This window comes from Pteropus vampyrus, unplaced genomic scaffold (genome assembly GCF_000151845.1).
Source record: "Pteropus vampyrus isolate Shadow unplaced genomic scaffold, Pvam_2.0 Scaffold177, whole genome shotgun sequence".
NCBI lineage: Eukaryota > Metazoa > Chordata > Mammalia > Chiroptera > Pteropodidae > Pteropus > Pteropus vampyrus.
In genome coordinates, this window is record NW_011888958.1 from 3,642,049 (window position 1) to 3,657,072 (window position 15,024).

The following is a 15,024-nucleotide window of genomic DNA, read 5'->3' on the forward strand; positions in this document are numbered from 1 at the left end:
GTTTGCCAAAGTGGAGGCAAACTGTAAAAGAATAGCTCTTTCTGAGAAGGACACCACTCAGGGATTCTCAGTCTCTGGCGCATATGGGCTAATTCTAATTATAAGGGTGGAGGAGGTTCCATAAGAACTAAATAGCCTAAGACATTGCATCATAATCAAAAGCAGGTCAGAGTCATAGATGGGGACATTTACACAGGACTGGCCACCTGCCAGGATTCTGTTCTAAAACACTCCACTAAGCTTATAATTTTTGTTGCCCACATTTACAAAATGCACAGTACTCTGAAGTTCCAATTCTTCTTTCCAAAGCAGGATGGTGTATTTGCCAAAATTGCATAAAGTTCTGGGGCTTAAAATTGCAGATAACTAAGCTGCCCTTAATAGCCCCTAACTTGCCAATAAAACATAAACTAATATGAAGTTATGTCAACGTTAATAAAGTGTATCAAAATGATTAAAGAAAAAAGTACAAACTACTGAAATGAAGAGAAACACGGAAAGTACAGAGTAACAATCAAATTAAGAGATTTTTTTTATTGGCCAATATCAATCTATGATAAATAGCCAATAATTATATTTTTAAACTTGTGTATGGATAGAAATTAGGGGGTCTATGAACTTGAATGAAAAAACTATACTTTTATATTCACTAACTTCTAAATGAAATATAGCATTTCCTTCAATTATAAACGGAGGCAACAAAATACAGTAATATTAGCTGTATATGTGATTTTGACAACTATAGATATCATTGACATTGTCATATCTCATTACAGTTGCTGCAGAGCAGAGATATCAAAATACCGATTATGCTCATTCTACTTTGACATTATGGTAGTTACCAACCTGAAGCTAGATCTTTTGTTAATGCAATAAGAAAGCATATATATTAGTATGTCACAAAATTTTAAACACTTTTACAACTATATTTTAGTATGCTTTGTACTTTTATTTAATGCACTTAAAAATATATTCTAAGGACAGTCTATATAGATTTGACCAAACTGAGAAAGAGTCAACAGGAAAAAAACACATAGGAACATCTGATGTAAACACTATTTATAGTAACAAGAAACTGGAAAACCTGAATTTACATTACAACAACTGGAAAATTATAAATAAATGATAGTATAGCCAATTATGGAATCACAAAAAAATAAATAAAACTGTATTTAATGATCCTTATTTTACTTAAAAATATGCATGTATTAAAAAAGATGAGACAGAAATAAAATTACTAGTAATCACACAAGATTTTCTTATTTTCTATAGTTACTAATTGTAATGAATATATATCTTATATATAACTTACAATAGTTACTAATTCTGTAATGAATATATATAACTTATAATAGGAAGATTTTTTAAAAGTATAAAATGGTCAATGAGTTTAAAGACTGGTTTTAAAGGCTGCATATTAATGTGACTCTACTTCTAATGTTAGTTAATATGAATTTAAACACCAGCTGGTAGGGGGGAAGTATTTAACATCCAAATGAAAGAAATTACAATGAGACATCTGTCTCTAACTCAACTTCTTTATATTTAAAACACCCTTTATACCTCCTTATCAGGGATAATACAGCAAGATGTCTTCCTAAGTAACCTGCTTTTGAGGGATTTGGAAGGAAGTCCCTCTGAGACTGCCAGAGATTCAGTCAAGGCAGAAGTCACTGCTGCTCATGAGGGCAGGGCCTATGCAGTGTCTCAAAACCTCAGCACAGCCCACACACTTGCTGACTAACTGTCCCTAAGAGTTGTAGAGGTTGCTTCTGCTGATGCTTTTACATCAAATGCTTCTACTTGACTTGAATGCAGTCAGGAAGATCTCTCCTCTCAACCCCACCCCTGAGGCTTAGATGAATGGCCTCCTGTACAGCAGAGGGGGTTCCATGAGAAGATGAGGAGAGTAACGGATACAATAAAGCAAACATTTTTTGAGCACCTAATTTCAAAAAATACATGCCAGGCTTTTTAAATATGTTATCAACTGCACAGAAATAACAGTTCTAAAGGGCCCTACTTCTTTGAAACTGCAAAACAAAGAGCACAGAAATTCTTTGGGATATGGGAATCAGTAAACATAGCACTCACTCTGATGCACTTGACACAGCAAGTTGGGGAAGCACTACCATTTTCATGCAGATGGTTCGTATATTAGCTGCTGTTATTGACTGTACCCAAAGGTCTTTGTTTTTTACTTTTTATCTTGACTGCTTTTAGACTTACAGAAAAGTTGCAAAAATAGTAGAGAGAGTTTCCATATATCCCCAAACCAGTCTCCCCTAATGCTAACATCTTATGCAACTATATACAGCACCATCATCATTAACAGAACCGGGAAATTACCACTGGTAAAACCCATTAACTAAAGATCTTACTCAAATGTCACCTGTTTTTCCGCTATGTCCTTCTTTTCTTGGTTTGAAATCCCACTCAATATCCCATGTTAAATTTAGCTGTTTTTTTCTTGGTACCGTACAATCTATAATAGTTCTCCAATCTTGTTTTTTCATGACTTTGATACCTTTGAAGAGTATTTATCACTCAGTCTGGGCTTATGTGGTGATTTCATATGATTGGACTGAGATTACGCATTTTGGTGAAGAGAACCACAGAAATGATGTAAACTCAGTGCATCATTTCATGAAGTTCATGATATGGACCTGGATTCACTTTGCTAAGGTGGCATATGCCAGGTGTCTTCACCATAAAGTTACTATCTTTCTCCTTGTAGTTTACACATATCCTCATGGAGATAATTTGGAATCATGCAAATCCTGCTTCTCCTCCTGTTTCTCCTCAAACTGTCACTCACTGATTTTAGCATCCATCAGTTGTGTCTAATAAAATTTACAATAGTAAAAATCAGTCTCCTTAATGGTGTTTGGGGCTTAGGGGGATCGACTGATATCAGGTCTCGCTTAATTTCCACAAAACCACTGTGACCACACACAGACTTGTTTGTGGTCTTACTTCCTGAAAAGAGAGGAAAAGGAACTGCAACGTATTATTCAGTGTCTGGCATATAACATAAGGTCATATATGCAGAAGGCCCTCATTGCCTCTACCTGATCCTAAAATAAAAGATATACTGGCTCCTCAACTCAATAATTCATATACTTTGCATCAGCACCAAACATTCATTCAATTGTGAAACATTTACTGAGCCTACCTAATGTGTGGTCCTTACCTTCAAGGGTTCTTAGACTGGTTATGAACCAGCAGTCATCACGAAAAGCACTGTGCAGAAAACAAGGGACACAGGGTGGCGGGGAGCAGTGGTGGGATAGCATCTTCACCTTTGAGAAGGAGAGGGTTACACAGGCATCACAAGCCCAGGAGAGGCAGAGCTTGTCAGGTGGGTAAGGGAAGAAGGGAGAACAACCCAGTCTAATGCATGCAGTTCTGTCTTGCACCTTGTTCACTGTCCTCTAACCACCCTCCCCCATCAAGACACTTTCCTGTTAAGAGATCTCACTACTTTTCCAGCATTAGCCCTCAGCCCTCCTGTGTAAGGTGAGGCTAGCTGGGGAAAGAGACCCACAGTACTTACTGCAGGGGAAGCCTGCCACCTACGCCAATCAATCTTCCTCAGCCTTTGTTCATAAAGGTGATAAGATCACTAGACAATCAAACTAAGGAAAACAAATAGTATAAAAGAGAAAAATGAGAAAACAGAAAATACAACTCAGAAGATACAGATTATTCTAGGAAAAGAACTCAGATAAAATTTTTAATTAACAGCAGTGGAGACGTGGGGTATATAAAATAAAGATAAGCTATTATGAAAAATAGCTATAGGAAAACAAAAATACTGAATTCCTAGAGAATAAAATTATGACTTCTGAAATAACAAAATGAAAGAACTGGATAATAGAACATAGAGAGCTATATATCAATCCATTATCCAGAAGATAAAATTAGAGAACAAAGATAAATAAGAACAAAAATTTTTAAATTAAAATTACAAAAGAAAAAACATGGAAGAGAAATCCAGAGGTGCTACCTTCCATCTAAATGGAGTTCCAGACAGAAGGAACAAGAAAATTGCAGATTTTTAAAAAATAATTTTTTAAAAACAGGAAAAAAAATAACGTTCGATAGTTTCTCATTTGTGTTAACAGCATGAATGACAGACTGTAAACATACAATGACGACAGGTGTTATCTCCTTTTATTCTCCAGGCACTGTAGCTGGCACAGAGTAAACACTTAATAAATATTTAATGACTAAATAAGTTTATGAATGTGCAGTTATTAATTTTTGAGACTACTTAAAAATATGAAGGGCACTCCTGTTAACAATAAACGGAATAATAAAATTGTGTGTGTGTAAGGAAAGATATAGAACATTACAAACCAAATTACTGGAATTAGAAATTACTTAGTCCACCTTTGTATTATCAATTCTCATAATAAGCATAAATATACATACTTTTGTGTGATTTTATTGTGTTTCCCTCCACCAAAAATGCAAGCTCCACAGGAGGTCTGCTTTGTTTACCATTCTAGTGCCCTAAACCACACCAACCTGAGTGAAAGCACTCATGCCTATGTGGAAGATCCAGAAATGTAACATTCTGATCTCCCTTCCAGAAAGGACTTGCAAGTGATTCAGCCTCAAGAAATACAATCAGTTTTGAAAGTCTCTGGCTGTCGTGTCTTTGGATCTGCTACAGTTCTCCAGCCCATCCACACTCTTCTTGGACAGCCCCCTCCAAGAACTAAGCAAGTCCGGGAGAACAGGGCCTGGCCATTACTGCCCATCTCAAGATTTCTTTAATGCTCACTCTTTGCTCCACTGTGTTGGCTGATCTGCATCGTGGGCTGATAGCTCTCTCTGCTAAACTCTGCTTCCTCTCCCTTTTTTCTTTCATAGGCGTTATTCACAAGTCCCTAACAAACCACCTGAATCCCTATACTGTCTCATTATCTGCTTCTCAGAGGACTCAACTGAGGCAACAAACTTGTTACATGATTAAATCATGGATATAATCATGTAGAGTATAACCTGTTATATGATTAGATTGTATTTGGCAAAGGCAAGAGGTTGGATTTTGAGGAGAGCAGACAATAGATAGAGAGACTAAGACATCTATGGCTAGAATTCAGGTAAGAGGCAATGAGGGCCTGAAGTTCTAGAATTGGGAATGGGACATAGAGATCAAGAAGTCGGCAGCAATTTGGAGGTAGACCGAAACCTTCCCAACTGATGAGAATGATGGCATTCACAACAGCAAGGGGACAACGATGAGGGAGGCTTGTTCTAGGAGAAAAACACATCAAAATTTGTGTACACCATTTTGAGTTGCCAACTAGATAGCCATCCAGGTAGAAGCAACTAAAAGTTGGCGAGAAATGTAGCTAGAACTGGGGGCAAAGCCTGAGAATAGAGGAATTTATTTGGATATAAATGTATAGTCATTTTCTTTTCAAAAAAAATTTTTTTGAGGTCATTAATTTTAAAGGAAATGTATAAATCATGCGAATGAAACAGAAATAAGAAAATAAAAGAGGAAAGAGGAAACAAATGTGTCAATAATGAAGGTTGTATGGTTGAATATCAAATTTGGGGGAAAAAAGGAGAGACAGTAAAAACAAACAAACAAAAACAAATAAAACATACCTATTACCAGAAAGACAGGCATTTGGAAGTTACCATAAAATGATTTCTGGCATCGAATTCTAAAATTTCTCTCATGGAACTTTTAAACAGGCTGAAGAATGACATAATGGGCAATGTCTTCATCGCCAGTTTTATTACGAAAGCAAATTTTGATTTTACATGACTGGATCTTAACAAGGTGCCCTTGAATAAAGTCAAGTGTCTGAACAAAGGTGGCCTCTGACAATCTATCCTGATTTTAAAAATAAAACATACAAAGGAGTAGCTGAAACACACGCCCTTTTAACCAACTTCCACGAACCTCTAAATTGGAATGGCACAGGCAATGTGAAATCTGGAATGCCTTACAGATCACACAGTTCAGCCAATCAGTGTTGGGACTGAGGAGATCACAGCCAAGAAAGGAGAGGATGTTTGTTTTCAAAGAAGCAAACATGCAAACTTTCACACCTAATGGCCTTCTTGCTATTAGAAGCCCTGAGAAGATAAAAAGACAGCAAGCAGCAAAATATTCCTAAGTTAGTTTGTCAAGAAGTTATTTAATGCCCCAAATCTCCCCAAGAAGAACTACATAACTAGAGAGCTAACTTCAAACAAATGATAAACTGTGATGACAATAAAATATGAAAGACAAGGGCATTAAAATAATACATTATACAAATACAAAATCTTTCCTTATTAGTTTTGGCAGAAATTAACTGTTAAGTTTGAGCATAGCATGGTTCAGTGGAACAGATTTGTCGACTTGAATTTATCACTTGAAATATAAGACCGTCCACATCAAAAAACTAAACACAGAATAACTCTTTAAAGAATTCTGAATTTTAAGGCACCCTATAATACTTTCTTCTAATCTAATATTGCTATATTCATAGAAGGATTTAAAGAAAAACAAAATAAGCAAGAATTTTACAAATAAGCTTAGCTGTATGGGGTCCCCTGATGTTCTATATGTACCATACGATGCTCCACTAAAATATAATAGCTACTTAATGAAGCTCATTTAATAAACTGGAACTTGAAGCATGGGTCCTGACAGCAAAATTAAGAATGGATCAGAGTGCTAAAGCTGTCACTTCAAGTACAAATGAAGTTAAGGGCATATATTGTAAAGAAATGAGATTAAAGATGGCTGATTATAAGAGGTTGAGAGGTAAAGAAAACTGGATGTTACAATAGCAACTGAAATCCAACTTATGTCCTCAGACTGATAATCCCCAGGCCTAGCAGACCTCTGAACCCGATTCGTGTGTGGGTGTGCGCATGTGTGCATGCAAACACAGGTGTGTGGTGGGGTGAGGAGAGGTGAAGGTGGAGATGTAGGAGAAGGAAGGTGAGCAATAAAAAAAATCAAATCTCGAGGCTTAAAGTTTTCAGAAGAATAATCAGGTTCATAAGCATTAGTTTTCCCTCTTTTCAGGTCTGGGAAAATATTCTTAGATGAGCTTCAGACCAAATAATGGCAGCTTCTGGCCACTGGACAATAGGGAGAGGCCCTTCTCTATCACAGCGTCTTCAGTAACTTGACTTTGAGAATGACATCCTGCCTAGCATCAGATAAGCCTATCAACATTTTGATCAATGGTACAACAACCACACTGCCAAAGCAACCCATGGGCTCCTCTTTTTCCATGAATTCGTCTCTCTGAATGGGATTCAGGAAGGCCATGCCTCAAAGACAATTGTGTGCTCAGTGAAAATCTGAAAATGTCTGGTATGGTCATACCAAATGAGATGAGTAACGGCCAGGAAAGTCTCCTCAATAAGCCATGTCAACTATAGGCAATATAATTCTTCTATAACAGTATTTTCCACTTACAAATTTCCTCGGTATTTTGACAATGGTGACAATGTAGATAAAAGCTAAATATAAAACATATTTATAGAGACATGACCAGATTAATTCTAATACTATCCTATTGCAGAGTCTGTGCCTCCCTTGGAAGGCTATGGTTGCATCACTTGGACTTAAGCTTCACCTTGGGGTCCTTGAGCATTAAGTGAGGAGGTCTGCATAACACAGAGTAATAGCACAATAAACGTTAGCTATATTATTACTGTCATTTAATCCTGGGTGAGTCTCAGTAGAAAGAGCACATGAGAGAAGTGGGCAGAAGAAAGGACTAGAAAAAACAACGACAGTGTGTTGCTTATTTTAATAAGTGCAAACAGTGGGATTCTTCTATTGGTCCAGCATCTTTCTAGCAGCAGACGAGGCTAACATTTGGAGGCAAATTTTCAAAATAATGATGCTTATAAAAACAATGTAATATAAAAAGCTATTGCAGCTTCATTACCCAAATACAATTAAATTTTACATATAACGTCAACTGTAGAGTATAATTCAGTAAGTTTTTTTTCCTCAGAGACTTAGCTACAATGAGTTCAGGAATGCATTAAACAGAAAAATGGGAAATATATGGCGATAAAGAGGTTAAAGTGACAAGCAGGTCAGCAGCACTACACCCTGTTGCTGGAAGATAAATTACATCTGACAGATGTATTCTTTCCACGAGATGACTCACTTTAAGGTTCCGATTAGGAAAACTGAGCTAGTGCGCTAATTTCAGTGAACCAAGTTATACATAAAAAGTTATAAGGCAGAATTATTTATTTTATACAGTGATAACAAGTACACATATAAGTGTTCTAATATTCAGTTATACTTTAGGGGCTTAATTTCAGCTTCAAATGATGTTATTCAGTCATAATTTGTTGCATATTATCACATTGTGACAAATGACCGGCCAGACTTGAAAATTCTAAGTTGTGTGGCCCAAGAAAACACAGCAGGCACCGTGACTGCCTTCCACTGAACCAAGTCCCTGGATCTGCCTTCCATTGAACCAAGTCCCTGGATCGACTAATGTCCCAAGTTCTCTCTGCAAACCACAATGACGAATGCCCAATGGCACTAGCAGGCAATCTCTAGTGCCACACACACAGAATTTCTGCTCTCACCAGCTGGACTTCATGCTGACGAAGAGTCAGCTATGTCCTTCCAAACCTGTCTGTGTCAGTTGACTTGTTACTGTCATTATGAAATTTAACTAAATATTATGAAAGGTGATGGGATATGAGCATAAAAGATAAATCTTTGTGTTTTCTACTAAAAACTAAGTTAAGAGCTTTGTAAAGACTTAATAAAGGCAAGTCACTAAAAAAGAAAGCTGTTGGATTAGATGTGGGTGAGACAGCTACAAAAAAATGACCAAAAAAAAAAAAAATGAAACCTAAGATTCCGTAAGATTCAGATTGCTTTGCTAGTGTCTATGTTTTTGCTCTTGTGGTTTATACTATTAATACAATGTAGAATTCAAAATAGTAGAATCACTGTCAAAGAGAATTCCATGGCCTCACAAGAGTTTAGCAAATATATTTTTATAAATTTTAATTAAAATAAAATATTTTTAATACGTATATTTTTTCAAGATCTCCTGATTTAACTGACATTTTCAATTAATCAGCTCCAATTATATTGGGTAAGAGGGTATTTTCTATACTTCAAATTAGAAACTACTTTGAGTTACTGGCTTTTAAATTTATGAAGTGTTATGAGCTAAGATGGATTACTCTGAAATACAGGCATTCAAAATTTTATCCCATACTTTGGAAAGATAAAAATACTTTAAACAAATTTCTACCAAAGTTAAACACAAAAATATACTCCTTCCATTTAGACTAATATAGAGAAAGCAGAGCACAGCGGTCAAGAGCAGGACCCTGGTCGGGCACAAAGGTGGAGTCCTGGTTCCAACATTACTAGCTCCAGGACAGCTTATTCAGTAAGGTCACTTAAGCCTAGTTTTCTCATAGGAAATGCCATTAATAACGGTACCTACCTCAGTGGGCAGAGAGGCTGAAAGAAAATGCATGTCACATCAAATGTTTAGCAAAATTCCTAGTATATAATAAGTGTTCAAAAATGTTCACTCAATACTGTCATATTACCTAATAGGAAAAAAATGCCTACTACAACATAAATTATAATATTCTCTCTTATGTTAGACTCAATGTATTGGTTTTTAGCAAGATGGTCTCCACCTAGAGACAGCTCAGAAACACCTGTGAAAAATTTCCCCGGGTACAATAAATCAGGCATTAGACGCAATTTACCTCCTAAGGTATAACTGGCAATGCCTGGAGACATTTCAGCTCATCACACTAAGGTGCGGGGAGGGGACACCTATTGGCATCTAGGGTGTAGAGACCAGGGATGCTGCTCAACAGCATACAATGCACAGGACATACCCCCTCCAACAAAGAACTATCCGCCCGAAATGTCAGGATGGAAACACTGAGAAACCCTGTATCTTAAATGACAGAAGAAAAGGACTTAAAGAAGTTATTTCTGAAATCTGAACTCCAAAAAATTATTCTGAGAGAATAAAGACTGCTTAAAAATGAAGTTGGAGTTTTCATTATCATATTGATGCCAGGGCTATTGACACCGATATTCAAGAGACCTAGATACTTAGTAGTAACAAGATAAGATTTTTTTGAGTGAACAAGCCCTCTTGAATGGGGTCCATCATGTAATAAGATAAATTTTATTCTAAAGTGAGCAACGTCACAAAGCTATAATGAGTACTAGAAGTAAAACTGCATTTGGAAGAATAAATCTAAGTTTCAAAAACTCCAGAACAGTAGGTGGGAAATCAAAACACTGCTATAGCCCTCTGCACAGAGGGGTCTCTCAGCCAGGCCGCAGAGTACTGAGCTAGCCAACGGACCGACCGCAGGTGCACGTCCGCAGGTGCACGTCCGCAGGTGCACGTCCGCAGGTGCATGCCCTTCCTTGGCGAGCATCCTGTTTCCTAGCTTGGGTGCTCGCATGACAAACTCATTCTTCAATTAATAACGCCGCTCAAAAACACTGTTAGAAAGCTTCTGAGAGTTCATTTAAATTACTTACTTAAAAAAAAAAAAATCGTAGGGCCTTTCTTAAAAGCATGAGATAAAACTGTATATAAGTATAATCCGATAATATATGCATATATCCCCGCCACCCAAAATGGAAAAGACTAGAAAGAAAGTCACCAACATGTTAAGGGTACGTCTCTTCCGTGCCTTTTCTTCTTAAATTAAGACCTAAACTCGATTCCCGGCTCTGAGACACACTGGCTCTGTGACTTTTCTCAAATAACGTTAACTAATTTTCACTAAAATTCCTGTGAAACAGATAGAAACATATTACAATTCTCATTTACTGATGAGAACATCGGGGTGGAAAAGAAATGGTCCTGTACTGATTGTAAGAGTGTTACCTAAATAAAAGGCTGCATTAAGATTGTTTTTTAATCCACAAGATAAAGCTCTATTTAAAATATTTTCAACTTTATCTAACATTTATCTCTCAAGGTGACATAAATCTTCTACACAAAGACCATAATTTCATCCACTAAATCAAAGGGTTTTTTAAAAAGCAATTATTTAATATATGAGTTATTTTGTACTTGAAAGAGGAAGTAATTAAAAAAAATGCAATAAGAAATATATTGCAGCAAATACCTATTTAACTATTTTACCATTAAGAAGGAATTCATGAAATCTACGTCACACTACTAAAAAACCAGACAGACAGTACTCATTTTCAGAAAGTTCAGCATAACAAATTAAAAGATCTCTACTCACCCTTCTGATAGAAGAATTTCCTGTAATAGTACGCGCCAAGATCCACATGTTCCACAATGTACCTCTTCACGCGATCCAGATGCAACACCAAGTTTTCCTTGGGCACTTCAAGGACTGCCACTCCCGCATTTGTGCAATGGGAGCTGAGTGCAGACTCGAAGGAGGCACTTTCACATCCACTGAAGGAACCAGAATTTGATTTCGACAGGCTGATGTTCCTTTCACCTTCTCCACCTATCTCATTCCGAAAATATGGGCAACTCATTACAAGTTCATTGCTTTTATCATCACCCTGGTCCATGCTGAGGCTTCCTTTGGAATTCAGGTCCTCTGTGCTGCCCATCGGGGAGCTAAAACTGGCTGAGTGGGACAACGGTCCCGAGACCAAGGATGCCACGGCAGCTGCCGACGCCCCCGTGGTGGTGTTCCTCCTCTTAATAACATTGTGCCTGTTCACAATCGCCTCATTCAAGTCAAATAATATACTCTGGACATCGTAGTGGGCAAAGCACTTCGGACACGTCCAGGGCCTGACGGAGTCTTCTGATCGGTTATCTTCAAGATCCGACGATTTCCCAAGTTCATCACCTTTGGCATTGCGTAATTTACGAAAAATGGATGAGTCTCCAGTTTCAGACTTGGAACGTCGCTTGAGTGGTTTTTCCCTTTCCTTAAAGAGTCTGAGGTTCTCTCTCTGTGAGATGGGCCCGTCTATAACATCCAAAGAGAAACCAGAACCCTTGCCCCCACCGGCGATGAGAAAGTCACTGAGCTTGGTTGGAGTTGGACCTCGGTCAGATTTGTCATCTTTGTAGCCCTTTAACAAATCAAAGAAGCTCTCTCCAGACGTTCCCTGCTTATCAATTGAAGATGTGCTACCATATTCCCTGTGTAGTGATGGCCCAGTCTTGTACGTGGGCGAGATACATTCATCAAAGCTATCCACGTCAAGTTCACTTATGGTGATATCACTGTTGCTCCGCTGTCGTATTCTGCGAAGAGCCTTTCTAGGGGAGCTAGGATAGGCTTCAGGCATCAGAAATCTGGAGTCCATGTTCTCCGACGGTCGTGTCTTGTTCTTCAGCGTGTTCTGTATGCTTTTTAACATGGCTGAGTCACTGGAATTGAGGCTAACAGAACTTCCCTGACTCACAGGACTGCTTTTGGAGGACATGCTCTCAAGGCAACTTGAGGTTTCTATTTCCTGGCTTGAACGGCTAGATTCTTTTACGTTCTCCTTCCTTGGGGGCCAATCTGCAATCCTTGCCCTAACCCCCATCTTTGGGACCCCAGGGGTCGAGGTTATATGGTGAGAGCCTTCGCTGCGGGGGGGCCCTACGGGAGCCATGACAGAAGATCCCAAGCTGCCATTCTGGGACCTGAAGCGCCGCATGTAGAAGTCGTCGGTGTGGACTTTGGGAGGGCCATCTGCGCCGACGACGGAGGCCCTTTCGGTGGCAACGGGCCTCTCCGTCTGCGACCGTTTCAAGCTGGTCATGATGTATAAGCGATCAGACTCAAATCCCTGCAGAAAGGACCATTGTATCTAAGTTTTAAATGTGTACTTCCCTTTTGGAGAATGGTTTCCAGCAAATGCAGCAGTTGTATGAAATCTTAACCTTTTTCATTTAAAAGGCTGAATGTCTTATTTTCAAACTTCTGAAAATCCAGATCTTCAAAACATTATAATCCACAATAGTTCCTTTGCTTCACTTTAATAGATGGCTCTCTTTCAGAAAAAACTGAATGGAATTTGTATTACTGGGACGCTGTGACTGCCATAATCCCATGCTTTCTCTAAAAGAGAGAAGGATAACTGGAATTAGCGTTTGATAAATGCATCTTAAGAAACAACAACAAAAAAAATGCAATTGCCAAAAACAGACACATGAAAATAAAAGACTCCCTAATGTATGTGGTTGACAGTTCAAAATCCATGTATTTTAGTAAAGAAGGTCTGAAAGAAAGGAACTGAAAAGCATTTAACAAAATCCATCATTTAAATTATTTATATATATTTTAAAAGACTATTGGAGAGGAGCGAGGAGGATCTCGTTTGAGGACACCAAAGCTCCTACCCCAAGTCTCCAATGACCTCTAATAACATAGAATATCATGAACCCCTGTGCTGGCTAGAAGTTCGAGACATAACCAACAGAGTTCAGTACTTAGAGCAATGCATAATCAGGTTTTTAACAAGGCTAAAAATGGAAAGAAATATTTTACTGACTATGTTGTAACACTCACTTTTTAATACCTTCGATATTTCAAAATCCTAACTTGCCTTTTGTTTCTTTACAAAGGCTTAACATATTTTACAAGAGTAAATACAATAGACAGAAAATAAACAGAGTTTTCCCGAAGCCATTATATCTATGAGCATTCTTCTGCATTTTCCTCTACTTTATTACTTACCCCAATGAGGAATATTTCAGAACGAATCCAGCATTTACAACCACCTCTTCCCAAGCTCTCTCTAGTTTCAGCTACTCCTAAAGCTAGAAATATTTCACTAACAAAATGCCTGCATTTTCTTATGAATTGTAACCTACCCCACCCTTCGGTGCTAATTTATTAAAAGACGGCAAAAACAAAATGCTGCTGTGGCTAGACCTCTGCACACTCCCCAAGGAACCACAGAGAACTGTTAACATCCTTCCAGGTGACGGGCGAAGAAAACCAACTTCCTCATAAGCAAGTCAGTCAGGAGGCAAGAGGCACAGATTCCGAGTACAAAATCCTGCATGGTGGCGTACATTCTGAAAATAAAGGCAGAGGACCCTTTTCCAAGACTCCACAAATTACACAAGAGGTGGCCTTTAAATTCTTGCCAAATCCATGTTTGGAAAGATGCTGCTGAACCAGCACTGTGCTGACAGGGCTGCATTGTCTACAAATCACGGCTGACACCCCGAGGACGACCCGCGCTCCCTGTGCTCCACGCAGCGGTAACAAGCACTTACTTCCACGATAATTAAGCATCTTGCTCATCGGCTTCCTGCCTCCAAGGCAGCCGCTTTAATTTCCCTTGCAGTACGCAGCATCATTTTGGAAGACTCGCTGCTATTTAAAGGCTGGAACATTTAGGGGTGTTTCAAGAACTGCATGCTGCCTGCAGAATGCAGGGCCAGCAGAGCTCCAGCTGGGCTCCAACCGGCTGGGCTGAGCTGGGCAGCCGGTCAGATAAATGCCAATTGTTCTCACCCCTGCACTTCCTCCCCAACCTTTTGTGACAGGGATAATGGTTTTGCGCTGCTACCTAATTAAACCTGGCTTTTGAGCTTTCTAGATACTTCTGCTGTCGGATTGCTATGATTTCCTTTATGTTTGAGAACTTTATAGGCTCCTATTGAACAGTAAGCCCTCAAGTGGAATAACGTGCTAACTGCCGCGTTCAAAGGCAGCACATGCGGCCACAGCTAAGGTTCAAGGGCCCCTCATAAAATGGAAGGAAATCAGTCAATGAACCAAAGTGGAAAGTAAGCACCGGTCCACCATCTCCAACGAAAAAACTCTTTGGACAACCAAAACCAGAAAGGCTATTTTGTAATTAAGGTGGGGGGGTGGGGGAGACTGTTTACTTCAATGAAATATCTTTCAAAGAAAGAATACACTAATAACTAGCATAAAGAGTAATTCTAAAAAAAAAAAAAAAAGAATTCTAAGTAGATTTAAAAACCAGATGCTTTCAACATTTTTCACAATCTCACAGAAATCAAAATAGATGCCCTATTATTCCCAGAACTTTCATTCTCAAAAAAA

General features: G+C 38.4%; 1 protein-coding gene across 15 annotated transcripts in view; it reads right to left on the reverse strand.

Moving 5' to 3' along the window:
- SIPA1L1 (signal induced proliferation associated 1 like 1) overlaps positions 1 to 15,024 on the reverse strand; it is a 348,029-nt gene that overhangs the window by 121,674 nt on the left and 211,331 nt on the right. For all 15 annotated transcript variants that reach the window (XM_023537071.1, XM_023537059.1, XM_023537062.1 and 12 more), the window contains one exon: positions 11,263 to 13,059. In XM_023537071.1, coding sequence (XP_023392839.1) covers positions 11,263 to 12,760 — 1,498 coding nt within the window. In that variant the 5' untranslated portion in view covers positions 12,761 to 13,059. The remainder of the gene's footprint in view (positions 1 to 11,262; positions 13,060 to 15,024) is intronic.